General features: G+C 40.3%; 1 protein-coding gene across 6 annotated transcripts in view; it reads left to right on the top strand.

Annotated features, from left to right (window-relative positions):
* Nucleotides 1-26,791, top strand: part of LOC134531562 (metaxin-1) — a 298,930-nt gene that overhangs the window by 45,771 nt on the left and 226,368 nt on the right. For all 6 annotated transcript variants that reach the window (XM_063367262.1, XM_063367261.1, XM_063367264.1 and 3 more), the window contains one exon: nt 20,648-20,751. In XM_063367262.1, coding sequence (XP_063223332.1) covers nt 20,648-20,751 — 104 coding nt within the window. The remainder of the gene's footprint in view (nt 1-20,647; nt 20,752-26,791) is intronic.

Genomic DNA, 26,791 nt, shown 5'->3' with positions numbered 1-26,791 from the left:
CTAGCGTGTGAAACAAAGCCTTGGTCGTGGAAAAAACAAAGGAGAATTACGTCAGCATGCCTTCCCACACAAAGAAGACCGCAAAAAAAACTAGAAAAGTAAACTTATGAATTTTAAAAATAAAAACAATAAACCCGGAGAATTTTGTTCACAATAAATTCTAAAAAGAAAAACTTCACATCTAACCTGAAATATGACATAAAATTCATAACAAATTATTTCTTACTGTATTGCATGGGGAAGGGTTGCATCTGGGTTGTTTCAAACTATACCAAGATTTTCTACCTTTTGAAGCAGTTGTTTGGGAGTAATTGGTGCAAATTGGGTGATTTTCATGGCCATAAAATTTATGCACATATTGTCAACAGGAAATTTGATATACAAATATGTAAATTTTTCTGTAGACTATGATTTTGGGTTATAGCAACCATGAAACTAAAATCTGCATACATTTCCCATAAGTTACATCATGGTAACTGCAAAGGTAAACTTTCATAGAAATGTACTTAAAAGTATTATTTGTTAAGTTAAATCTGTAATTAGGTTTTAAAAACCACTGTTTATCAAAGAGCTGTTTATTTTAATTATTACAGATATAAAATAAGTGTATTTCTTAAACAAATACATTCCCCAATCTTAAGTTATCTCCATCAAATCAAAGAAATTATTTTACAAATAACAAAAAAAAAGTAATATTAAAATTATTTGTTGATGTTCATAAATAGGTAGTCAATAATTACGAGACAACGTTTGGAAAAATATAACCAACTGCCGTCGTCCCGGTAACGGAGGCTGCGTTAGCGGGTGAGCCTAGTAGGGAAGTCGGCTGGTATACTGTTCGGTCCGGATGGGCGCCAGGCTAGCTTGCAGCTAGGCCACGATGGGTGTGGGTCGTCAGCCCCTGTGCAGCTCACTAGGCTCGCCGGCGGTGTGGAGTTCGCGTCCGGAAAACACTCACATATCTCACTATTCGCGTCTCACGTCTCGCGGTCTCACGTCTCGCGGAGTCTCACAGAGTTACACTTCCGTCCTTGGTCGCGCGCGGGCGAAGACTGACTAGTGATGGTGACTGCGCGGAGGAGGGGTGTGAGGGTGCATTTCGCCAGCGGGGGCTGGTGCTGGCGGGGTGGGGACCGGGCTTTACTGCCCACGGAGGTACGATGTCAAATGCCCCCCCCCTGGAGAAGACCGGTCTTACCCCTCGCTCTGGCCCCCGCGGCGTGTTTGCACCCTCCCTGCTGGCAGCAGGTCCAGGTGGGAGGTACCTGTGAGAGCTGCCGCTGGTAGGGTCTGCGCTCTGCTTCCCCCTGAGTCCCTCGTGGTGTACCTGGGGGCGGCGTCTCCAGACGAGGGCCCTTGGGATGTTTCCCATGTGGTATGCCTCCAGGTACCTGGGTGGCCGTCGTACTCGGCGGAGGTGGTCAGGTCGACCGTCTCCTGCCCGACTCCCCAGAGGTTTTGGGCTGTCATTGGTCTTTACGGTGGTTACCCCATATTCGGGTTGCCCCCGCGTTTGTTGCAGATGGCATGGACTCCTTTCCTGCGCTGGGCTTCCTACCGAAGGGCCCATCTGTGGGTCCAGTGATGCCATTGTCTCTCTCTCCAGGCCGATTTGGACTGACAATGAACGGTAGGGCACCCTCTCCCGCTCAGGGATACCTGGTGACATGTCTGTATTGTTGGTTTCAGCTGCCTGATAGCACTGGGGACTCCCTGTTTTGCCACCGGCCCATGGGCAGCTCGGGTTTTGGCCTCTTGGTCCGGGTGTTGTGGGCCGGTCTCCTGCATAGTCCTCCACGAAGGGGGGGTGCGGTGACTGTCTGTGTGGTCCGATGGGTGGTTCTTCATCCGGATCGCTCACATACATTGTGAAGGTGGCTCCTTCTAGGGGTGCAAGGTGGCCCCAGGCACCGCGAGTGGGCGACTCCAGTGTTTCTGGGTCTAGCTCCTCCGGCTCAGTCACGACTGGTAGGGTGGGCGGCATGCCATCAGCTTCGGGCTCAGATTCCTCTGCTGAGACATCTGTGATGCTGAATTGCCCCAGGTTTTCTTGTTGAGGCTGCGGTCGGCACGGGGTTTGTACGTCGGGTAGTTCGCTATTCCTCCCAGCGGAGGGTGTTTGCGGTTCATCCGGTTCCCCCTGTGACCTCGTGTCGACGGATGGGCAGTTGGGAGTCGGTTTCCCCGGGAGCCTGTCTCCTGGGAGTGGGGCGAGTCGTAGGTCATCCCGGTGTATTTTCTTCACTCGGCGCCCGCCTAGGCATACCTGGTATGTCGTCTGGCCGAGCCGTTTCTGAACGGTGTAGGGCCCGCCCCATCGCGGGGCTAACCCCGCGCAGTAATTGCGAGGGGCAGCTGACAACGGGTGGACCCGGACATAGACTTGATCCCCGGCCCGCACCCCAGGAGGGGGTTGATTTGTTATAGGTAGGGGCCGGAAAAATTCGCAATTTGCGATAGATGCGATTTTTTTGCGAATTTTGAGGTTAGATGCGATTTTTTACTAATTGTTGTTATAAATGCTATATTTGCGAAATCGCGGTAAAATTGCCATTATCGGGCGAAAAACCACTATAGAATGCAACAAAATGGCTTGAACACACATTCCTCAAAGTATTTTTTTTTGAAAATAGCCACCATAACACAATTACCGTAAACAATAGCTTCTGACAAGGCTTGTTGAAGGAATAAAATCCGAATCCTAACCTTTATTTATAAAACATTCCTTAACCAAATATCACGCATGATAGTATAGAATAAGTAATTTTGTAAATTTATTCTTTACGATTTACTCAAGATACCGTTGAATGTTGTTTAGAAAAGAATGTTCACACTACTTATCGACGCAGTTATTTTGTTTTGTTAGATCACATCACGTTCGCCTACGTTCGCCATTGCATCGTGTGTTGCCTGTTCATGAAGAGTATCTAACCTAACAAAACAAAATTTCCCGGGAAGCGCATCACGGAAACCAACAACCTAGAAAATATCTAGGTCGTTGACGGGATCGTAGTGAACTTGCAAAGATAAAAATGAAAATATTTTAAATGCTGAAAACTACTACAAATATTTTAGTACGCGGTTTTTTACATTCGTTGATAATCACTTTAGTCTTCAAATTTTTTTTCTGATCAATATTTTACATAGGGACAAATCATACATTTTGTGGTGCACGTTTAGCGTACTGAAGTTGGTCAACTCGAATCGTCAGTTTGTTTCCATCTGAAATTACTAGTGGTCAAACGTTTGTTTACAAATACCGTTTAATGATTTTGGTTTGTGTTAAAATTCGTCATAATGGGTATAAACACTATTACAACTTCTTGTATTGTTATGTAACTTTAATATCTTATGCAAATTTCTCAAAAATAGATGCTAATTTCTGGAAAATAGATGCTAATTTTCAACATCATAAATGCTAATTATGTAATAAATAGATGCTAATTTTTCCAGGCCCTAGTTATAGGTGTGATCTCCTGCGCGTATGCCCATTGCCTCTGGCGTGCGCCCTCGTGTGCGAGGTTGCGACGCTGGGCCCGTTCCTCCAAATCTTCCGCTGTGTGCGGAACCCCATGAGTGGTCCACTCCCCGGGTAGTGGCAGGTTGCGCCCTTGGACCATCTCGGCGGGTGTCATACCGGTGGCGGCGTTCGTCCGGCGCCGGACACAAAAGAGTGCGTCTGTGAGGTGTTGGTCCCACTGGGCATGGTCCTGGCCCAAACGGATGCGGAGTTGCACTTTCAGCTCCTGGTTCCTGCGTTCTGTGGGGTTGGCCCGCGGGTGGTAGGCAGGTGTAGTGTGGTGCCGGATTTGTTGCTCTCCACACCAGGCTTTCCAACACCGGCCCAGGAACTGACTGGCATTGTCCGTGAGAACCGACTGTGGGTAGCCCCAGCGTGGCAGGAACTCTGTGCTCAAGATCTTGGTGATCGTGGCCGCCCGCACGTTCCGACATGGGTAGGCCTCCGTCCAGCGTGTAAAGAGGTCGGTTACTACGAGGATGAAGCGGTGTCCTCTAGGAGTTCGTGGGTAGGGGCCCATCACGTCGAGCGCTAGTGTTTGGAATGCCGTGGTGGGCTCACGGGGCTGCTGTTGTTCCTCCCCATCTCGTCTTCGAGCCTTCCGCGACTGGCATATCTCACACTCACGCACGTAATCTCGTACATCGCGGGTGACTCCGGGCCAGTGGTAGAACTGACCCACTGCCCGTCGTGTTTGGTCAGTACCTGGGTGGCCGGCCAAGTCATGGTCATGGTGGAAACGTAGCACAGCCTCCCGTGCCTCGGGTGGTACATATGTTTTCCACTCGACATGTTCCCCGGGTGCTCGGTTCATCAATGTCCCGTCCTGGGTACTCCAGGTCTCCTGATCTTCTTCGGTCACCTGCTGGCGTCGACGGGCAGCTTCTGGTGAGACTTCTTGTGCCTCTAGTACCCGTCGGTGGACGTCGTTCGAGGTACACGGAGGATCGCCCTCTTCCAGTGTGTCGGCTGTGATCCGAGTGCAAGTCGCATCTGGGTGAGGTAGCCTGTCTCGGCTGTTGGGGGGCAACATGTCTTCCCACTCTTCTGAGTCGATCAGCTCATTGCGCTCGTCCGGCTCACGGGACAAAAGGTCGGGCAGCTGGTTGTCTGCTCCGGGGACGTGTTCGACGTTGAAGTCGAAGGATTGTAAGAACAACGCCCACCGGATCAGTTTGCCCTTCCTTCCCTGCATTGTATGCAACCAGGTTAGGTACTGGTTGTCTGTGCGAAGTGTGAAGGACTTCCCTTCCAAGTGTGGGCGGTACTTCTTCATCGCCCACACAACAGCCAGGCACTCCTGCTCGTTACTATGATAACGACGTTCTGCTGAGCCGAACTTCGCGCTGGCATAATCTATAACTTGCCGACCCCCATGCTGGTCCAGGTGGAACAGCACGGCCCCTACCCCCAGGGTACTGGCGTCGGTCTGCAAGTACAAATGACGCTCTGGGTCGACCCGTGCCAGAGTATGGCATTGTGTGAACACCATTTTGACCTGGCTAAATGCTTTCTGAGCAATTGCATCCCACCGGTAGCGGCGTTGTGGGGACAGGAGGTCAGTCAGGGGGGCAATGACATGAGAGAAGTTCGGTACATAACTCCTCAGCCAGTTGACGAGGCCGATGAACCGCTGCAATTGCTTGCGGGTCCGGGGAACCTCGGCCTCTGCGATTTTCTGCAGGTGGCTGGGCTGTGGGCGGTTACCCGCTGCGTCCACGACGTGTCCCAGGAACTCGACTTCTGAAGCGCCGATGTGGCATTTGAGCAGAGCTACCGTTAAGTGGTGAGTGGCCAGCCGCTCCAGGACGAGTGCTAGGTGTTGGACATGGTCTTCCCATGTCTCAGAAAACACAATGACATCGTCCAGGTAGGCCATGGCAAACTGCCCCAAATAGCCCTCCAGCACTCGTGTCATCATTTCCTGGAATGTTGCAGGTGCGCACTTAAGGCCGAAAGGCATGGCTCTAAACTGGAAGCGCCGCCCATCCGGGATGGTGAAGGCTGTCTTTTCTCTGTCCCCGTGCCGTATGGGCACCTGCCAGTAGCCGGCCTTCAGGTCAAGGGTGCTGAACACCTTGGCCCGTCCTAGCCCAGCTAAGGCGGCCTCGACACTGATCTGAGGGGGCGGAGCACTGACGGTGATGGCGTTCAGGGGCCGGAAGTCGACGCAAAACCGTAATGAGCCATCCTTCTTGGGGGCCAACACCACACAGGAATTGTAGTGACTACTGGATGGCTCGATGACGCCATCTTGCAGCATCTCTGACACCTGCTCCCGGATGGCACGCTGCTCCCTGAAGCCATACCCCCTAGGTGGCTGGTGAATAGGTCGATCATGGGTGGTGGGGATCTGGTGTTCCGCTACTGTGGTGCGTCGGAGTGGGCTGGCTGTGGCGAACACACCCTGCCTCTCGCAGAGTACCTGTTCGATGGCGGCTTGATACTGTAGGGGGACATCGTGGTGTAACTGTCTCAGAGTCAGCGGCTCACTAGGTGGTTCAGGTGTGAAGCCTATGCCATACACTGTGAACCGTTTCTGTATTCCCACGTGGACGCGGGCTGACTTTAGCTCCACTACAGCATCATGTGCTGCTAGCCATGGTTGTCCCAGGACAAGGGCCTCGTGTAAATCCTCCACAACAAGGGCAGTCACTGTGGTAGTAAGGTCCCGAAGGCTTACCTCAATCTCCACCTGGCCCACCGTCACTCCTGGTCGTGTGGTGGTCGCTAGACGCAGCTCCGCATGGTGAGGCCGGAGTGCCCCTGGTGGTACGAGGCTCGGGGTGATGAACACATGGCTGGCGCCTGTGTCCACCAGCGCTGCGGCCGGCCGGCCATTCACCTCCACCGGTATGCGCAGCAGGTGGTCTTGCAGTTGGAACAGCTGGCCCAGGGTTGGCCTGGGGCCAGTTGTGCTCCCAGTAGCCAGTGGTGCCCCCAGTGGTGGGGCAGTTGGTGCCCGGGAGAGTGTTGTGGCAGGTGGTGCCGATGATGTTAATGGTGCTGGGTCTGTGGTAGGTGGTGCCGGCATGGTCGGTGGTGCGGATGGTGGTCTTGTGGGGGGCGGGCTCCTTAGTTCCGCGCCCCCGGTGGCCCGTTTCCCGATGAGGTTGTCGTCGGGTGCTGGCGTTGTGATGGAGGGAGGGGGCACTCACGATGCCAGTGGTATGTTCCGCTGGGACAGCCTCGTTGGCACTGTGGTGGCCGATCATATTCACGTGGCTGTGAGTGTTCACGATAGCCCTGTGGGTTGAGTGCCATTGGTGGTGCTGTCGTACCCTCGATGGCCCGCTGTCGTCTGGGTGGGGTTTGCCACTCGGTTGTCCTGACTGGTTGGTTTGTCGGCCGGCTGTACTGTGTTGTGAAGTGGCTGCTGTTTGCCCGCTCTGGGGCTGGTGCACCTCGCCGCCAGATTTTCTGCAAGTTCTTCTCCGTGGCCACTGCCTGCTGCACGTAGTCTTCTACTGAGAGGTGTTGGCTGTTGTGGAGAAAAGGCTGGAGCTCGTCACGAAGCAGTGTGGTGATGGTCGGGAGCGCAGATGTCAGATCCGTGTTTGGGGCGATCCGCCGAAACAACTGTACTTTGTGGGCGATGAACAGCTCCACTTGCTCCCCGTCCCGCTGCTGTTCCCCGTAGAATTGGGACGTGCAGAGTACTATCGCTGGGCCAGTGTTAAACCGCCGTGTGAGCCGGTCCACAAACTCGGGCCATGGCATGTCGAACTGGCCCCAAAGGCTCCACCACTGCTGTGCAGCGCCTCGTAGCTGTTCGCTCGTCCGTTGCGCCCACTCGTCAACCGGTACCCTCGCTCGCGCCAAGCGTACGTTGCACTGTCGCAGGAAGGCCCTTGTGTCTTCGTGTGATAGTCCGCTGAACTCCGGTAGCGTGGTCCTTCCGGCACTCATTTCCACATGTGGTGCTGCTACCCATGGTGTGCTCAGGTCGACCAGTGGTGAGTACTGTTGCACGGGCGTCTGTTTGGAGCCGCACTGAGCGCAGTTTTTACATAGGGTTGGTTTCGTGTCGACGGGTGGTGTCCCGGTGGAGGGGTTACCAGTGTTTGGGTTTCCTTGGGTTGGTTGCCAAGGAAGTGGTGGCTTCACCTCTGTCTCCCCTCTCCAGATGGGGTTCCCTGGTATGTCCCATGCGTTGGCCACGGTCTCACATTTGGTTGGGACTTTTCCCATGTCCGGTGCACACAGGCACGTGTTGTGCCATGGTAATGTTCCCGTCAGTAGATCCATGTTTTTTGGCAAGGAGCATTTAGCACAGAAAATGGTCATTGTGTGGGGTAACATTGTGTTGGTGTTATTATCAGATCTGAGGTGATGGTCAGTCGAAAATGTTTAATAAAATGTTTAGATTACTTTTAACATTGGAATCTTTAAGAATCAAAACTAATGGAGTGGTGTCTGGTGTTTGTTTTGATCGTAGTTGTTTGTTACATGGTCGTGCGCGCGCACTCTGAAACGAGGGGAGGCGTGGTGGCCCCTTGCCCGGACGACCGCACAAAGAGGAGAGTGATAACTCTGGGGGAGGGGGGGGGGGAAGTGGGAGGTTAGGTCGTGCTGTTGTCTGCGCGCGCAGCGTCGAGGAAGGAGTGTGGGACGCTGCCCGGACAATCGTACAAAAGGGAGGACGATAGCTGCCCGGACGATCGCACAAAAGGGATGGCGATAGCTGCCCGGACGATCGCACAAAAGGGAGGGCGATAGCTGCCCGGACGATCGCACAAAGAGAAGGGCGATAGCTCCGACAGGTGTTGGGTCGTGACGCAGGCCAGCTGCGTCGCTCGCTCCGCTGGAAAGTTGCGAGGGTGGGGAGGGATGCTCTTTGTTCGCTGCGCTGGTCGCGCCTGCCTGTCTGACCCTAATCACGTCGCGCGCACGAAATGGCCGTTTCCCGCATACCACTCAGCTTGGATGTTGACAAGTTGCTGTAGAACACTGAAATTTTCTTTATTTTTGCCACACGCAGGGGCGCCAAATGCCGTCGTCCCGGTAACGGAGGCTGCGTTAGCGGGTGAGCCTAGTAGGGAAGTCGGCTGGTATACTGTTCGGTCCGGATGGGCGCCAGGCTAGCTTGCAGCTAGGCCACGATGGGTGTGGGTCGTCAGCCCCTGTGCAGCTCACTAGGCTCGCCGGCGGTGTGGAGTTCGCGTCCGGAAAACACTCACATATCTCACTATTCGCGTCTCACGTCTCGCGGTCTCACGTCTCGCGGAGTCTCGCGTCTCGCGGTCTCACGTCTCGCGGAGTCTCACAGAGTTACACTTCCGTCCTTGGTCGCGCGCGGGCGAAGACTGACTAGTGATGGTGACTGCGCGGAGGAGGGGTGTGAGGGTGCATTTCGCCAGCGGGGGCTGGTGCTGGCGGGGTGGGGACCGGGCTTTACTGCCCACGGAGGTACGATGTCACAACAATATACATAAACAATGAAAAAATTTCATAAAAAACTCTCTAGCATCAAAATAACGAAATAAGAATAAATGGTCACATTTATTTACATTTTACATAAATTAAAACACAACACTGTAACTAATGAATTTGAAATCGCTAAAAATCAGAGGTAGAATAGAAATGTGGTCAATTATAAATTAGTGATGTCCATGAAAAAGTTTTGTTTTTGTTTTGTTTTTTAAGTAAAGACACAAGAAAAGCACGAAAAAATAATAATTAAAAATTCTTTTGCGTGGCAAAAAAAAAAGATTGGTGCATTACTTTCTACCCTAGTTACTTTGAACTCTAGCATTTTTAGACCAATAATCACTGTACCGCCCAATTTCACGCCCTGTAAGGCTATGTGTATCATACTTGTTTTTGGATAATAGTAGCAACATGTTTACATAACGATTTTTAATACATTCAGTCACCTGATAGGTTTTATAAATATGGTTAATTTAATAGTAAACATATATCTATAAAAGTTTTACGACTAATGTAAACTTTAAAAAAAAATAATTGTTGTTTCACACAAAAAATTAACATATTTCCAAAGCTTCTAAAATAATGCAAATATTTTTAAGATTTTCCATCCATCGAAAGTTTATAAGCTTTGCAAGCATTTGACGGGCGAATATAATGTTTCTGGCAATCTGATTGGCTGTAGAATTCCGGACGAACGGACGTGACTGACTTTTGTAAACACTACTTTAAAAATTAACCTTCTTTCAGAAGTTAGTTCTTTTTCATATTTAATTATAAAAATTAGAAAAAGTTTTGAAACAGATTTTTTTACATTGTGGATGTATTCAATATTATTTATATGGTCAAATAAAATATTTTGGTTATCATTTTCTTTAATTTTACCAAATATTCTTTATTGTCAATTAAAATCGTTTTCGGGACTAACACGATTGTCGAAAAACATTGAAGCATAAAAAATAATGGCATAAAAATACCATCAAAGACAATTCAGAACATCCCCGGAATGAAAATATCAATGAAATAAATAATTTCAGTTTCTTGAATGACCAGATCACCATGGTTTTGACGTCATAATACTTAGTCAGTTTTGATACAAATTGAATGTTATTTAACCAACATTCCAACATTTAATAGTGTGAATGTGCCTTTCACTAGATTTAATGTACAACATATTAATCAATAATAGTATGCACGGATTTGTCTTACACGGTAGGATTGTATTAAGGCAGCAACGTCGTATCGCAATCTCTTGAAGTTGATGCTGAACTTTTTTCTGGGAATTTTCCCTTGACCACTTGCTCTCTTTCTTGTGCTTCTCTAATGTAGTCTGGATCTCTGCACCTTAGACCATGGTTGTGCCTGGGATCAGCTAATTCAGGCAAAACACATTCAAGATAAAACCTTTTTAGCTTTATTTTTATCTTTATCTATTAATACTAGCACTTAGGATAATGCATTCATATGTGTGGTGAAAGTTAAAATTTAATATTAACATTAAATAATAAGTATCGCATTCTCACTGTAGTGAACAGATCTGTAATTTCCCTATTTGTATAAAATTTTATGGGAACTATATATTTTAAATGATAATGAATATGGCTGTATTATTACTGTAATTACAAATTTTATTAATAAAGTATAAAACTACCTATTCGTTGTTTAATTGTGACTACATTACAGACCAATTTTTATAAATGTGTGTACTATAATAACTTGATTCTATAAAAAAAAAAGTGTACTTCATATTAATTAATTAAAACAATCTAAATTTATATTTTTACCTTGTAAAATAAATTTCTCACGACACTTTTTTTTTTATTTTGTACCATATTCAAAGAAATTGAAAATATTTGGGTTTGCTTTGAAATTTTATGGCGGCATAATGGGTGTATATATAGTATCAACTAGTGACTATTTGGAAATCGATCGAGTTTAACAGGGGCCTTCGGAAATATTTCCAATCACTACTTTAATCCATAAACGTTACAAATACATTTGTAACCTCAATTAAAATAATAATTTGATCACTCATGTTATCAGCCAACCTTTGATCACTAAATGTGGGAAAATAATGGTCTTTGCGTTACTATTCAAGAATAGATTGACTTATGATTTCAAAAGATTTAAGTTAAAATTTAACTTTGTACATACTAAACGCATGTCAAATACAAATTAAATTTTCTGAACTGTAAAGTGATTTAAGAAATTTCTAATATGAATTTCATGCCTTTGCCATGTTCGTTTATCCATGATGGGGACATCCAAGAGGGCCAACATCTCTTTACTTTGATAATGGCCAATTCCAACTGACAAAGCTCCCCACACGAAAGCGTCGTTGACTTCGTCTTGTCTCGTCTCTTCTTCTGTTACAGTCACATCACACCAACTCTCCTTTCTGAAGTTATCCTGTATTGTCCCAGAGTGCAAACACTCCCATGTTTTGCCAGCTCTGTCAGTTGTTTTAATAAGTGACTAATATTTACTATTCGTCGACCAGTGATTTCCTTTATCGCGTGTTCTGTTGTAATTGTTAGTTGTGAAAACCATTTATCACAATCTGGAATTGTTTCTACTCCAGACTCATACTCACTGAAAAGTAACAATCACAGAGTTCGAGGTTATCTCGAAATGCAGTTAAATAAAATTTATGTGATGCGCAACCTTATCTTTAAAATGTACAATTATGCAACACCCAGACATTTACCAATGGTAGGTATATCGTCACATGCAGCATTTTGACATTAAAAGAAGCAAATAAATCTGCATCTTTAAACACAAAAATGTTTACACTTAGGGAAAATATACTTAACATGCCAGAAATATTTCCGATCATTCTGTTTAGACTTAACTCAGAATTTTTTAAATTACTAGTAAGATGTTCTGCCTAGTGGAATACTTTTTTGTCTTGGTTTGCGCTTAATTATTTTATAATAAGGTTATCACCCATCCATATTTCATAATGGGTTTATATTATTAAAAACTTACATTGATAGAATAAGCAAAAACTTCATTGTAAGTATATTGTTTTTACACAATTAGTTTGCTGCCTGCGATCAACCCGCCAACTCTGTTATGAGACCTTCGTGATTACGTCCACCAAGGACTTTGAACAATGTATTGCGACTCTAAATTGCACTGAAAACTTTGCATATTTCTCTAAAACAAATTGTTCTAACATTGTCATACTCTTGGTTACATACATACATACATACATACACATATTCTTGGTTATGTTTTCTTGTAACAGATAAATAACAGCTGTTTACTTATTTCTTAGGTATTTGTGTGTTAGATACGTGTTTGATAATCATTTTGTTTTTATTAAAGTTATTAAATATTTCTGAAATGCAATTAATTATGTAATGTGTCCCAACTTCTCCCTCTGTAATAATTATTCATTTACCATCTAAATAGATGGGTTAGCTCTCATAAAAAAAATAAAATTACAAACACAAAAAAAAATAGATAATTATCTGGAATACATATTATTACGTTTATTACTAAAATTAAAATTTAAATGAAACAAAATTGAAGCATATCCAATGATATCTGTAACAAGTTTGCTTACACTTATAAATCAAATCAAAAGTAAAAAAAAAAATATTAACTAACTGTTAAATTATGTTGGGCACATCAGATACCAAGAGATCAATTAATTTGAAATAAAAATAAAATTTACTAGCTCATAATTAGTCAGTTCGCATGAAACCTTAAAAATTAAGACTTCTGAGTGAAGTTGTGTATATTATTAATCGTGCCATAAATGTATAAAGTTAGAGGCTTTAAAAAATATTTTTAAGACAACCGATTAAAGACAGTTTATGTCCCGAAGCAGCAGATTGTCGCCAACACGATTTGTGCTATGACTCGCGGTAACTTATTATAGCGACAGTTCAGGATTTTACACAGCCTATAATCATACCTGTGTTTTCGTACCATGTGCGACTCTGCCTGAGGACGGGAGCAGTTCCCGAAACGTCGCTTGTTTCTGTTTTGGAAAACTATTGTGTTTGTTTTGTCTTTTCGTTTTGTTGTGTTTTTGTCTCGTTTCAACTGTTGTGCTGAATTTTTGGGGTTCCATTCATCATTTGTGGGTTTTTTTTCCGTTCTCTTAGTCCATTTTCTTTATTTTCTTTGTTTGATGACCATATTCCTGTTATGGAATATTATGTGGTGTATATATCCTGTTGACAACAGCAATTTTTGCTTAATTTGTGTTTTTTGTCTTTTGGTTTTTTGTAATTTTCTTCTACAGACATACATGTGCTTAGCAATGGTGTATGTTCAAAAGCTTACATGAAGTTATTAAATCAATTACAGGTTTCAGATGAGCCCAAATAGCACTTGCATTGTGCCTGTTATCATGAGAGACAGAACATACTGATTTGTATTGAAGTTCACCAACATCATTTCTAAAATATAATACTCCTGTGTGGATAGTAAGTTGTGGTCTGGAGCCACCAAAGTGGACACTTTTCACTTCGGTTTCATATTTGCAAAGGTAGTTCTCGGAAACATCAATCACCAAAATGCATTCCTTTTTTTTTTTTTTTTTTTTTTTTTTTCCAACTGTTCCTGTTGGTGTCTTGAATTGTATTCGTGAATAAGGAAATCAGGAGTTGCCTTTCGAATATCTTCAAGCAATTTACTGACAGAACAGTCTAGTGTGTCTTCAGCAACTATCGTCACTTCAATAGGGTTCCCGTGCTTGTCTCGTCTAACTACAGTTTACCATACCCATTTGTAGTAAGAAACATAAGAATTTCCCTGTTCATCCGAAGCATGCATGTCATGTAGAAACTGTTTGTTGTTACACTGCATGCACTCATTATACATGCATGCATCATTGTTTATGTTAAAAGTCATTCTATAACAAAAATCAGTAACTTTTCCTGAATCAGTCATTTTAAATTCTTTTAGTTTTTGAAGCATGAATGAGAAGTTAGCATGTCTTTTGCACATTTAAGTGTCACAAGCAGAAACTTTTGGCTGAACAACCCAGAAGGGTTTTCTCTTGCAAAATTCTGAAAACCCTATTTTGAAATTCGATTCTTCACACTTTCTGTGCAAATTAACTAGTGTGTCTTTCAAATAACGTTTCAGTGTAATACAATCTTTCCTCCCAGGTGCCATCACTACAAAAAACATTCCTTCACTTTATTTTTTGTTTCAGTCATTAGCTCTTCCAGTTTTTTTTTTTTTTTTAATATCTTAAGGTTGTACTTTCCTTTGCATTTCTGTATCAGTGCAGTGCGATCAATGGCTGAACATGCTGTGGCAATTTGTCCTTTTTCAGAATTATTCCAGCAAGCATTTTTGCAATGGTTTGTTTCTGATTTTCATTTCTCGATTCTCTAATTTTTGCTGAAATTTGTCTCTACAGTGCTTCTCCAAACAACAGTTGCATATGCATATCATTTGAACCTTTATTTAGTATTGCAGATACCTCCTTACTTGGTGATGGAGATGACCGTTAATTTTTTGAAATTTTTTTCCCACAATCTTTGATACTTCTTTCTGTAATTCTCAGTTTTTGTTTTTTCTGTTTTTAACTGGGACTTATGTTTAGATACTCTATTGTAGCACTTTCTATGTTTTCTCCTTGTATTTACCTCCTTCTTTACTACCTTTCTTGATGATGAATTAGCAGTGTGTATTTTCGAGGCTTCTATTACAACTTGACTCCAACTGTGTCTCAGTAGAACTATCCAGTAAGTGTTCATCAGGGCTACTGGGAGGTGTGTTTGAGTCTAAATACTCAATTTCACATTTTACCTCCTTGTTTCTTCTTCTATAGTTCTGATTGTAGATTTTCCATTTCCTTCTTTTGATCCTTTGTTCACGCTTACTAAGCTGTGCTATCATTTTGACTCTGCCGTCTTATCTTTTTGTAGATATCTTGTTTTTTTTCTAGAAATTTCTTATGTAATTCAGGATTGTTTTAAATTTTTTCTCACTGTTTTCTTTTCTTCTCTCTTTCCATTTGTCCCTTCTCTGTAACAGATAACTTTTATTCTTATTAGTGTGTGGTTGACTGTCATGTTTGACTACTGATGATATTGGTATACTTTTTTTCACTATCAAGCTATCTTTGGATTGTGTTGTCTCCAAATTTGTTTGTGAAATAGCTTCTGTTAATTCACTTGTTTTTTCAGAAGTACTATGCTTCTGATTCTTAACTGGACGTGTTTCAGAGGAAACACATCCTATCTTCGTATGAAACTGGCAATCATGAATTACTGTCTCTTCCTTTTCTGTTTCGTGTTTTTTCATGTGGTATATTATTCTGTTTTGCATCAATTTTTCTTTGTATTTGACTCTTTCTTTTTCCTTTCTTATCACATAATCTGCTTTTTTCATTTTCTTTAACTTTTCTCTCAGTAATTCTATTTCATCTTCAATTTTCTCTTTTTCATTAACTAACTCTGAATTTGTAAACAGTTCTGTGGCGCAGGCGTAGAACAGTCACTTTCACTTTTAATGACTTCAATTCACTTCGCAGAAAGCGCTATTTCCGATTGGAGTAAATTTAAAAAAGTGCGCACTTGTCATCAGCAATTAAAAAACATTTTATTTCTCAAAAAAAAAATTTTTGCCAACATTAGCAGAGTAATGAATTTTTATATTTGTATCCAATTATACCATCTGGCAGCCCAGGCTGCACATCATTACAGCATAGTTGCCAACCCACTTCTTCTGCAAGGAAATTATTGTATTGACATCATAAAGGGACAGGAATGACTTCATAAAGGGACAGGAATGATATAAAAGTCTTGGGACCAACTTTAATGTCATATACTAAAATCTTGTTACATGTTTCGCTGTCATTTGACTCAGCCTCTGCTTCTTCCATGTATTTTGCACATATTACCATATTTTTTTTTTCACTTTAGCTTAGATTGAACAGGTGAAATAGCAAACAGTATGATGGAAAATGTAGTTTGGGACAAGGGACAGTAACAAAACACATGTTTCATTTATCTGTGTTAAAATAAGGCAAGGGTTTTAGGCTAATAAAATAGTGTTTGTATAGGATAACAGGTTACTAAATAAATATAATGAATCAGAAACTGAGAATATTAATTCAAAAAATAAATTATTGGCTATGGACAGTAAAATTAATGTTACAGGAGAATCACCCTCTTTGTAATAAGTTTTGTGATTAGATGTTTTACTCAGAATAGCTGATTAACTATATTTTTACTTTTTACTGTTTCTCATTTATTATGTTTATAAATGTATTTTTTTCAGTGTGTTATTTACTGTAAATTTTGGTTTAATGCCTGTATTTTATGTTTGGAGCTATTCATAAGCTTTCCTAATTATTCTTAAACATTTGCTATTTGTGGAGTGAAAGAAAGTATGAGAGACATGGTTCTTTCAGTGCAGAGGCTTTCTGTCAATTTCTGTATTTATTCTTAAGATGGGAAAGTTTTACACGGCGTATATCACTTGGCTAAAAAGAGAAACAGTAAAAGATGTTCTGGCTTCTGTAAGTTTTTCGGTAGTGAAATATGTTGTGATTAGTTGTTTTGTGAAAGATGCGTTCTGATTGGTGGTGGTCACTCGACTGGTTCCTCCCGGAGTAGCTAGAAGCTGTGAGGTCATTCCGCCAATTCTCTGCTCAATGTCATCCGAATACGTCTCATTTAGCAGGGGCTCAAGCCTTTAATTGAAATGTATCAAGGACCAATTTGACAGATATGGTCCTGGCTGCGCCGGTACTCAACCTCATTTTGGACATTTATTTTGAATTTCAGCGACCATAGTTGTCGGCAATCTGCCTACGATGGGGCTTCAGAGATTTTAGCTGCCATCCCAAGGACCCGTTGGTCCTTGGCCTGTTCCGTTCAGGACTGGTCTGCGAGATGTAAAATGTGAAATTGAATATTAAGAACTTTTGGACAACGTCAAAATTATTAAACATTCACATTTTCGTTCCAGGAAATTTTGTTTGTGTTGTTATGAGAACTGTGTGGACCTGTTGTGAGCATCGTGTAATGGTAGACAGTGTTTTTTTTTGTGTGCAGAAACTAAACAAATTTACGTAAAAGTTCCTTAAATCTTTTTCTTCAGTAAAGACTGCCAAACTAATTTCAAACTTAACCTCTAAGTTAGAACATCATCAAACATTTTTGGCGAAAGTTCTCATTATTTATTATTTTTGGAGTGTTTCATGAATGTTGAAAGTCAGGTCGTCTTCTAGCCGGGCCGATCTGAGTTTTAATAAGCTGGATCATGAAACACCTGTTGAATGCGAAGCAAACCTTAACCATAAGTGGTCACAGCCTACAAGAGTGAGCAAAACACACGTAGTATAGTAGGAAGTGTGCGACATTGCGTGCTCCATCGTTTTCTTTAGAGATTAAGTCGGTACTGTAGTACTGATATTGCAGAAGTAAAAATTTTGACTGCCCGATGGGTGCAGTATAACCCACTGCACACAAAATGCCTTTTTATTTTTTCGGGGTGGCCCATAATTTTGCCAATGATTCATTGCATAACCCCTTACCGTATTAATTCACCCTGATGTTGACGAAACATTGATCAAAATTAATTAATTAATTAATTAAATATCTTCTCCTTGCTGCAGTTAACTGTAGGACTCCAAGCAGGGACCTTACAATATGTAAATTTTTTTAACTTACTTTAATTTTTTCAGCATGTCTGTGTCTCGTGTTGTTTTGCAATTCTCCTCTGATCTCAGCCACTGCGTCAGCTTGCTCTACCTTAGTATCAGAATAAAGAAGGAGCACACACGTCACTTACGTACTTATTTAAAAACCATAATGTAATTAGACAAAAAAAAACACGAAAAACTAATGAATGGGGATGAATTGAGGTTGAATTGCATCCACTTACCAATACTGTGGATTAGTTATGGGTCAAGCATGTTGACGGTAATAAGTCTCATTTCGAATGAAAGGTCTCCGGGCATGATAATGAAATCACTCCACTAACCCTACATCTTGTGGGAGGATTTGGTTTGAAACTTTCCTGACACTATGCGACTATGTATTGCGCGCAAAGTAGTTTTTTAGTACTTTGGGGACTAAATCTTAAGGACACCAGCGAAGGGATGTAATAATGGCTCCTCCTGTGGGAGGATAGAAGGGAGTGGTGATGTCTTAAAGCAATAGGGGTTTGCTGTTAATCCTGAGAATGGTGACAACTTGGCTAGTGAGACCAACATACTTTTGACTCTCACTAGCTGAAAAATACTTTTTTTTTTTTCCTTGTTTATGGTTTTGAGATCATCATTCACATTTGTGTCTTTTTTTCTATATATCACACGAAGCAGGCATTTCTGCTGCTAATATTTTTGTTACATGTTGCTATTTTTAGGCCTATGTACTTTTTTTTACTGTCAATTTCTTTTAATGTTTTACCCCCTCATCAATACTTACAAAACATGGTCGATGAATCTGATGAAGTTGGCACCGATATATCCTAAACAGACTCTTTAATTTGATGCCATAATATCCATCATGAGTGACATGTAGAATTATAGCTGAAAACATGTTGACACATAGGTATTACTTAAAAATTGAGTCAAATTTCAGAGGTTTCATATTTCATTTAATTTCCTTTCAAAAAAACTGTTAAATTTCAACATACCAGTTTTATTTTATAAATCGTGTACATACGACATCCTGATTATTGTTTGACATTGTTCCATAATCATGATTTAATATATTAAAACCACCTTACTATAACTAAAATAGAAAATCATAATGTGGCAGTAAAATAATCCTATGTATTGTTTGATTTCATTTTCCTTCTGATACTGATGCAATTCCGAATTTAAATTTTACCTCTAATGATGGTCTTTTAATATTATAATATTAATATGATTGAAAAACCAAATGCCTTGTTAAAAGCCCAAATATTTATTCATTTTCATATGATGTTTTACTGTTGGATTACATCATTTCAACCTCTTCTAAATACAATGGTGTTTGGAAGCGTCAAGGTACACCATAGATAGCGGGAAAGGGAAAGTTTTGGTGAGTGAATTGGGAACACCATTGTAATCTTAAACAATTTTTTTTTCTGGTGGTCATTTGTTATTTTTATGCTAGTATGATTTTAGTAGCACATATTTATAATGGCTGTGTGAATTAATAATTGTGCCAGATATGAAGTTCGTTCCCTCATATGTTTTCTGTATCCAAAAGGTGAGCATGCAGTGGAGATATTTACAAAGAAATTGTTTCCATGTATGGGAACATTATAAATGAACGAAATATAAATGAAATGGTGTCATGCTTACTCCGGAGGCAAGATCCGTGTTTATGAAATACCTTTCTTCAAGAACAGAGGAAGCAATTAAGAAAATAAGCATCTCAAGTTAAAAGAATTGCATGAAATCATACCAGAATTGTCCACGACAACTCTTTATGAAGCTGTAACTGTGACTTTAGGGTACCGCAAATTGTGTGCACAATGGGTTCCAAAAGTGATAATGGAAGAACTCAAAAAGACAAGGATGGGCTAAGCAATCCACTTTCTCACACGATATGCAAAGCAGGTTCGGTTGATCAGAATCCAGCTGCAGTCAATGCAATGGCACCATATGAATTCTCCAAAATCCATAAAATTCAAAACATTGATTTCAGCAAAAAAAAAAAAAATCATGGCTTCTGTTTTTCGGTATCACACTTAATGCTAATAACTTATTGTGGTACTTTGACCCATCTTAAATACACATTTAAAACCAAATGTAGGGGCATGCTGACAAGCAAATTCTTCTTCATGACAACGTTTGTTTCCATGCACCACTTCATACCAAAGCACTGCTCAAAAGTTTCAAGTTGGAAGTTTGTGACCATCCACCATACAGCCTAGAACTTGCACCCAGCTGCTTCCACTTGGTCCTTTACCTTAAGCAAAAAAGTCCATAATGACAATGACATAAAATTTAAAGTTGACATGAAGTGTTAAACTTATTTGACTATGGGATACAAAAACTTGTACTAGAACTAACAAATGCTTAGACAATGGTGGCAAATATGTCAAAAAATAAGTATGTTCCAGTAAGTAATTCGTAATGGACATATTTGATCAGTAATAAAAATTTTTGAATGAGTATACACCATTGTATTGTTACTTTTCGAAATGATCTTGTAGTATTTTAGTTAAATATATAACTTTTGGTTGTATTTGTACTTCTTCAGTACATCCATAAGGAAACTATGAGCTAAAATAAATGAATATAACTAATGCACAAATTTAAAAATGTTCCAAATGTCTAAAATAATTAATAGTAAATTGATTGTTGTACTACAGTACATCCCTGATAAGAGGTTTCTCAAGGTACTTAAAAATTTTGACTTAATAAGGTGGAAATTTTCTTAAGATGGTTTTACTGTATAATAAATAAAATGAGGATATTTCAAATGAATTTAATTTTTTTTTTTGGGCTTTGGTGTTTAATGACATTGGTTTAACTTGCACGTTAGCAATATTTTGGTTTTGTCGGACTTCACAAAATAATGTTGTCCCTGATTGTGACACACTGAGTTTATATGTAGAAATAGTTGTATGTTTTAAAGTAAGTGTGCACACTGTGATACTCCTCTCCTCAAGCATCTGGTGAGGGGCAGAGCAACTGCCAGCTACTGGCACAGTTGTTCAACCATGTTCATGCAGTCTGCTGTGGTCACATGCAACAGAAGTTGGCCATTCTGTTTCCAGAACATGTACGCAGATGCCATGCTGAGTGAGGAACAGTGTGCAGATGTGTCTGCCTATAATGAGATCCTGAAGGAGATGCTGTACCCGGCATTACTGTATGTATGGTGAGTAGCAGTGTAGCTGGAGTGTGACAAGTAGGTACTGCAACCATAACATTGCCTTTCCATTTTACTCATGATATGTGTATATAATATGAGCATTGAATATTGGTTTATTTTTTAACATAGACTTGTTGAAACTTTTCAACTTATCACTTGCTAATTATGCTGTATTTATAAAATATTATATATTTTTTTACTTATTTAAAATGCTGGGAGTTGGCAAGTATGCAAAAGCTCTTTTTAATTGGTTTGGGATGTATGGATCTTTCAGAATTATATCATACCAAATTCTCAAGATGCAACCGTCCCTTAAAGTAATGCTGTTCGATTAGCACTGTTTTGAAGTAATGATGCCAATAAATTTGGGCATGATTTGAAGTAGCACTGACATAGATTCAAAGTAGCGCTATATTCTTTTATGTGAATTTTTATTTCTGTGCTCATACTATGGCAATGGTACTTGTGTAGCATTAAATGTGATGCAATGAATTAATAATGTGATGAATCATAAAACAATATTCTGTTTTTCCTTAATAGCTATTCGCTTCCTTCATTGCGTATTAATCTCCTACGCCTATGTGTTCAGCCAACGTTTATTTTACATCAGCAGCAGCGCTGGAGAGTAAAGCTAGAAGCTTTCAGAGCTAGTTTACCTTGTGCCTAGTAGGATGCACTAGTGGCAGTCCTGTATTTAGTAAAGAACACAGTCAGAAATTACGTTAACAAGTTGAATAATATTTCTAATAATAGTAAACATGAAGTTTATGCTTTTATTATTCGTAGCAATGATATCCCCAAGCCCTATTAGTAGAGACCCCAAAAAATGGTGAAAAAATTATGCCATAGCCTCATAGCGGTATATATAAATGAGGAAAGCGGTGTTTACGAATATGTTATATTGTAGATAAAAATACAATTATAAATAGCTGTTAAATTTTGTATGTGAAAATCTTCTCTACATAAACAGGAAAAAAGTAAAAACTTTGTTAAATGATTCATTTGATTAAGCATTGTTATACTTTTTGATTACAATACTTCACATATGATACCTAGGTACTACTCATCTCAAGAAAATACTTATTCTCACATGGTACTTTGGTACAGTTTTAAAACCTGTTTTGTATGTCAGTATTTTTTAATACAGTATCAAAGTAATGTCTTATTTTGCAAAAAAAAAATTGTTGTAAACTAAAGAACACGGGCTTACAAAGACTAAACACGTCTTAACAAAGTAAAAACATTAGAGATATTCCATTAAAATTCCTAAGTTACAATACACAGTATTTCAATATCCAAATTCAATTATAGTCCATCTCTCTGTACATACTAGAAATTCTCCTCTGCAGGCAAGTTTGGTTGGTACACAAATGTGTAACACAACAGTTACCATAGTATCTTTCATAGGCACTATAAAGTAGCAGACTCTGCCTTACATCGGTCCACTTTGTCTGTCGTTTCATCACACAAGAATACAACCTGTTTGTCTTCTACAGCGTGCCTTACTGCTTCCTTATTTGCCTGGCCAATTTTTGGGACATAAGTTTCTCTGAGCGTGTTGGCTGATGGCAAATCCCCTGCACCTAAAATGTATACATAACATACAATATACTTATAAATAGGTAGCATTCATCAGATTATCGCTGAAAATATTAATGGGATAATTTACTCAAAACAATTCTTAGCCAAACCTATAGAGGTGTGTTCTGGTGGTGTGCAATTACCATGCAGTGACTATTGAGAGTTCCTCTTGCATAATTATTATTTATATATAGGATATATATATATATATATAAATGGGGTTTGCATGTGGGTGTGTCAAATAGGTGAAAAGTAAAAGTGTTTGTGATCAAATATATATATAAATACTTAGTTCTACAGCTGACTGATCAGTGATGTTAGAACACAAGTAGGTTTTGATCAATTATAATTTCAGAATATTTATATTACTGTTTTGACATGCCCAACACACAAACAGGGTTCCCAACGACAGGGAAACAGGGAAAATTAAGGGAAATTGAAATGGGTCAAAAACACAGGGAAAACTCAGGGGAATTTGTCGTGCGGCAATCACAGTGTGTGTGTGTATTTGTATATATTGTATATCACAAGCACATTTTTTCTTAAAAACAAAATCGGAAAGTTGGGGTACGGGTCGTAGGCTACATGTAAATCAAAGTAATAGATAAGCCACGAGTCCCGGGAAAGTTTGGTTCACCATACAGCTGTGACGTGCTAGGCGGCCCCGGACCGTGCCGAGCTGCGCCAAGCCAGTTGTAGATAATGGCGGCACCATAGTTCGTATACGTTTGGCCGTTTGTGTCATAACTTTGAAGTATCCGGTACGCTGGAAACTTTTTGAAGATTGTTTAGTGAACGTATTTTCATTTATTTAGATGTATTTTTTCAAAAGTGCTGCAACTGTGGTGGTGTTTTTGTATCGCTGTAATTTGTGTAGTTGATAGTATTATGGTTTCATGATGAGATTTTTGCCTATCAAATACATCAAAAACACTGCGAAAATAGTTACACATTGTGTTATTCTGAGTCAGGGTGTCTACTAGGTCACAAAAGTCACGAAAAAGTCACGAATGTTGTAAAAGGTCACGAAAGTCCCGAAAAAGTCAGAAGTGGTAAAACATTTGGCCTATGTGTGTCTAAATGTTCACAGCAATTTAGCAGGTAATAAAATAGCGATAATACCTTTATGTTAGTAGCATAGGTACGCCTATATATGATGTAAAATTGTCCTTGTTGTGATTAGTTTATTGCATTATTTTTTTTTTATTTAGCACAGGGAAAATATATTATAGGACAGGGAAAACTCAGGGAAATTTACTGAAACAAGTTGGTGGGAACCCTGACAAACCATATCAACAATATAAGGAACCAAACACATGCTTTAAATTATACTTTGTAGGTGTAATTACAGGAAGTTATGTTGGGTCTGGCTTCTAACAAAAGTTCAAGTCTTATTGAATATTATTGTTTATGAAAATTATAAAGAAACTAAATTTGGGTTCGTAATATTCTTATATAGACTGTACCTCGGCTTCAGTTCGGTAGATTAAGATAATCTTATAATCTATAAGACCACTAGTTTTAACTCAAGTTATGGGGAGAAACAAAGTTATTTGTGACTATTTCAATAGTGTTAATTTCTGTGAACACACAAGATATTTGGTCAAGCTAATATTCGGAAATGGTTAAGATATTCAGCTCACCTCAGTCCTAGCTTTAGGCACATCAATCTCGCTCGTAGTAATAATTATATTCATCACAAATATTATCGCAATCATTTTATCTTGAGGCCTTAATTCAGTATGAAATACCATGATTGCCATGATTAATAAGCTTGCAACACTCAAAATTATACTGGTGATTAAATTTACTTCACATTTCTATCAGGCCATTTTTTTTAGACTCTCTTCTTCCAAACTTTTTTTAATAGTCAGATTTTCTAATTAAATTTTACTATGGCCTGGGGTCATAGTTCCTATCAATCTTAAAATGAGAAACACTTATAACGAACTATAAACTGAACAAAATTGTAACATTAAAACAGTTAACATGATCAATGAGAAAATAAAATGAAATTGCATAGACAAACAACACCAGACCCTCAAAGTAATGCTGTTCGATTAGCGCTGTTTTAAAGTAACGACGTGAATTAATTAGGGCATGTTTTGAAGTAGCGCGGTCATATATTCGAAGTAGCGCTCTTTCTCGTCCACATAATTTATTTTATTTTCATACATGCACAATGTAACAAACAAAATGCAACAAATTAAAAATAAGACTGTACTTGTGTAACATAAACATTATGACGAATCAAAAAAAGATATTACCTTTTTATGTAATAGTTATTCGCTTCCATCGCATATTTTTAAAGCTTAATTAAAATTGCACAGTAAATAATATTTCGTAAATACATTTTCCGACGCGTACATGTGTGTTTAGGTAATGTTTATCTTAAACATACTACGCCGTCTTGCAACTCAGTAGCAGCTCTAGTGGGAAATGCCGGAAGCTTTCGAGGCTAGTTCACATCTTGCATGATAGGCTGCGCTGACTCCTAGTCGTGCGTACACAAAGTTACTCTTTTTTTAGAATTGATTTCAATATAAACTATGTAGTATTATTTTAGGTTATTTGAACTTTAAATGCAATTTATACATTTATATTTTTCTTAAATTGTATTGTATTCTCCTTAAATTGTATTTAGATGTGTTAACAGTATGTAAATACGTACATTTAAGGAATTTGAGTTTGACATCTTCTGACACTTCTGCATCCCAGCTCACCTTTTCCAGCTAACTTGCAACAACAGTTTACGTGACAGAGTAGCTGGACATGAGAAACCAATGGGATTGAACACCCTTTGTGCCACTGACAAGCTGAGAAGCAACATCAATAAAATCCTTTAGTTCATTTTCATTGCTAATTGATGTCACACAATTGTCCACATAGAATGATCTCTTGAGTTTCTCTGCTGCTGGCCTAAGCTCAGGTGAACAATTTTTCAAGTGATTTTTTATAACTGCACCAAGAATAAATGGGCTACAGTTCACTCCAAACACTACACGACAATGTCGGGAAATTTTCACCTCATTGACATCACTGTCTGCCCACCACAAAAATCTCAAATAGTCATGGTCACTTTTACAAACAGAAACTTGCAAGAAAGCCCTTTTGATGTCAGCTATATCTCCAATTTCATTCTCTCGAAACTTCAACACAGACGGTATCAGTTCTAACAAATTTGGTCCCTTAGCTAAGCAGTCATTAAGCATCAAACACAGGCCTGACCTTTGTTGTGGAACTGCTCTTGAACACACCTCTGTGAGGCAAATAATGCCCATGTTTTTCAGGACTTTCACTTTCCCCACAAACTTTTTTAAAAACAAGTTCATGTCTTCTTTTGAACTTTTCTAGCCATCCATTACTGGCCCTGAAATTAGCGATTCCCAATGATTTAGAGTATGTTTCCACTTTTCTTGTAACAGTGGTCCACTAACACTGATATTTTAGCTCCGACACTGCTCAAACCATAATAAGTAAGGGGGAGGTGTTGCTCTAAGCTTAATTAGAGATGTCTCGTTTTAGTGTGTTGATGAAGTATGCCATCATAGTTTTCCTCAATGATTATAACCATATCAACATTTATTATTGACGCCAATATCAATATAATTACAGATACAAATATAAATACAGCTACAGTCTGTATAACAGGTACAATAATTAAGAGAATTACCTTAATCATGAGAATTTATAATATTTATAATACGCAGGCTAACAGTGCACATGAACTAACAACCGTTACGCAAGAAGTAGAAGCTCTACACAAAACATATTACAAATAAGTAAACCTCATGCGACCTGAACAAGATAAACGGGCGGTTGAATGGCTACCTGCTAAGTTTGATACGCGTGACTTGAAAGAAAGCGATTACCGCCACAAAGACACGTCCAACCATAAGGACATTAGGTATCATCGGCCTGACAAACAATTACAAAATTATAATTCAAGTTACATATTAAATATAAAATGAATAAAAACCAGCGAACACGAACACGAGCGGTGGGACCGGACAAAGCACAAGGCAAAAGTAACACGTCAAGACTTGAAATGCCACAAAACTACAAAAGAAACGACTACACCGAAAGAGAATTTATAAGGTGGTGGCCGAAACAAAAATTTGTTAAACTGGGAAATTATATCAAAGTTAACTTGCATAACGCTGAGCCACCTTCAGCACCAAGCAACAGCTGCTACAAATCAAAAAAAAACATTTTCCTTACACAGTCCGCTCGTCGTCCGTAATTCGCGCAAAGAGTAACTAAACTACTACATAACGTACCAAAAACTAACTAAATTTTGGCATAATGAAGGAAAATACAATGATTGCCAGGGCTTAAATACTAGTCGCGGGGGCAGGAAGGGTACTAGAGCAAGCGATGGGAAGGGATGAATGCACTAAAAGGGAAGGAGGGGAAACTGAGAATGAGAGAGAGGGGGGGGGGGGGAAGGGGACAGCCACGCCGT

Source organism: Bacillus rossius, chromosome 5 (genome assembly GCF_032445375.1).
Source record: "Bacillus rossius redtenbacheri isolate Brsri chromosome 5, Brsri_v3, whole genome shotgun sequence".
NCBI lineage: Eukaryota > Metazoa > Arthropoda > Insecta > Phasmatodea > Bacillidae > Bacillus > Bacillus rossius.
Note: the sequence above shows the minus strand (reverse complement) of the source record. Positions and strands in the feature narration are given on the sequence as shown.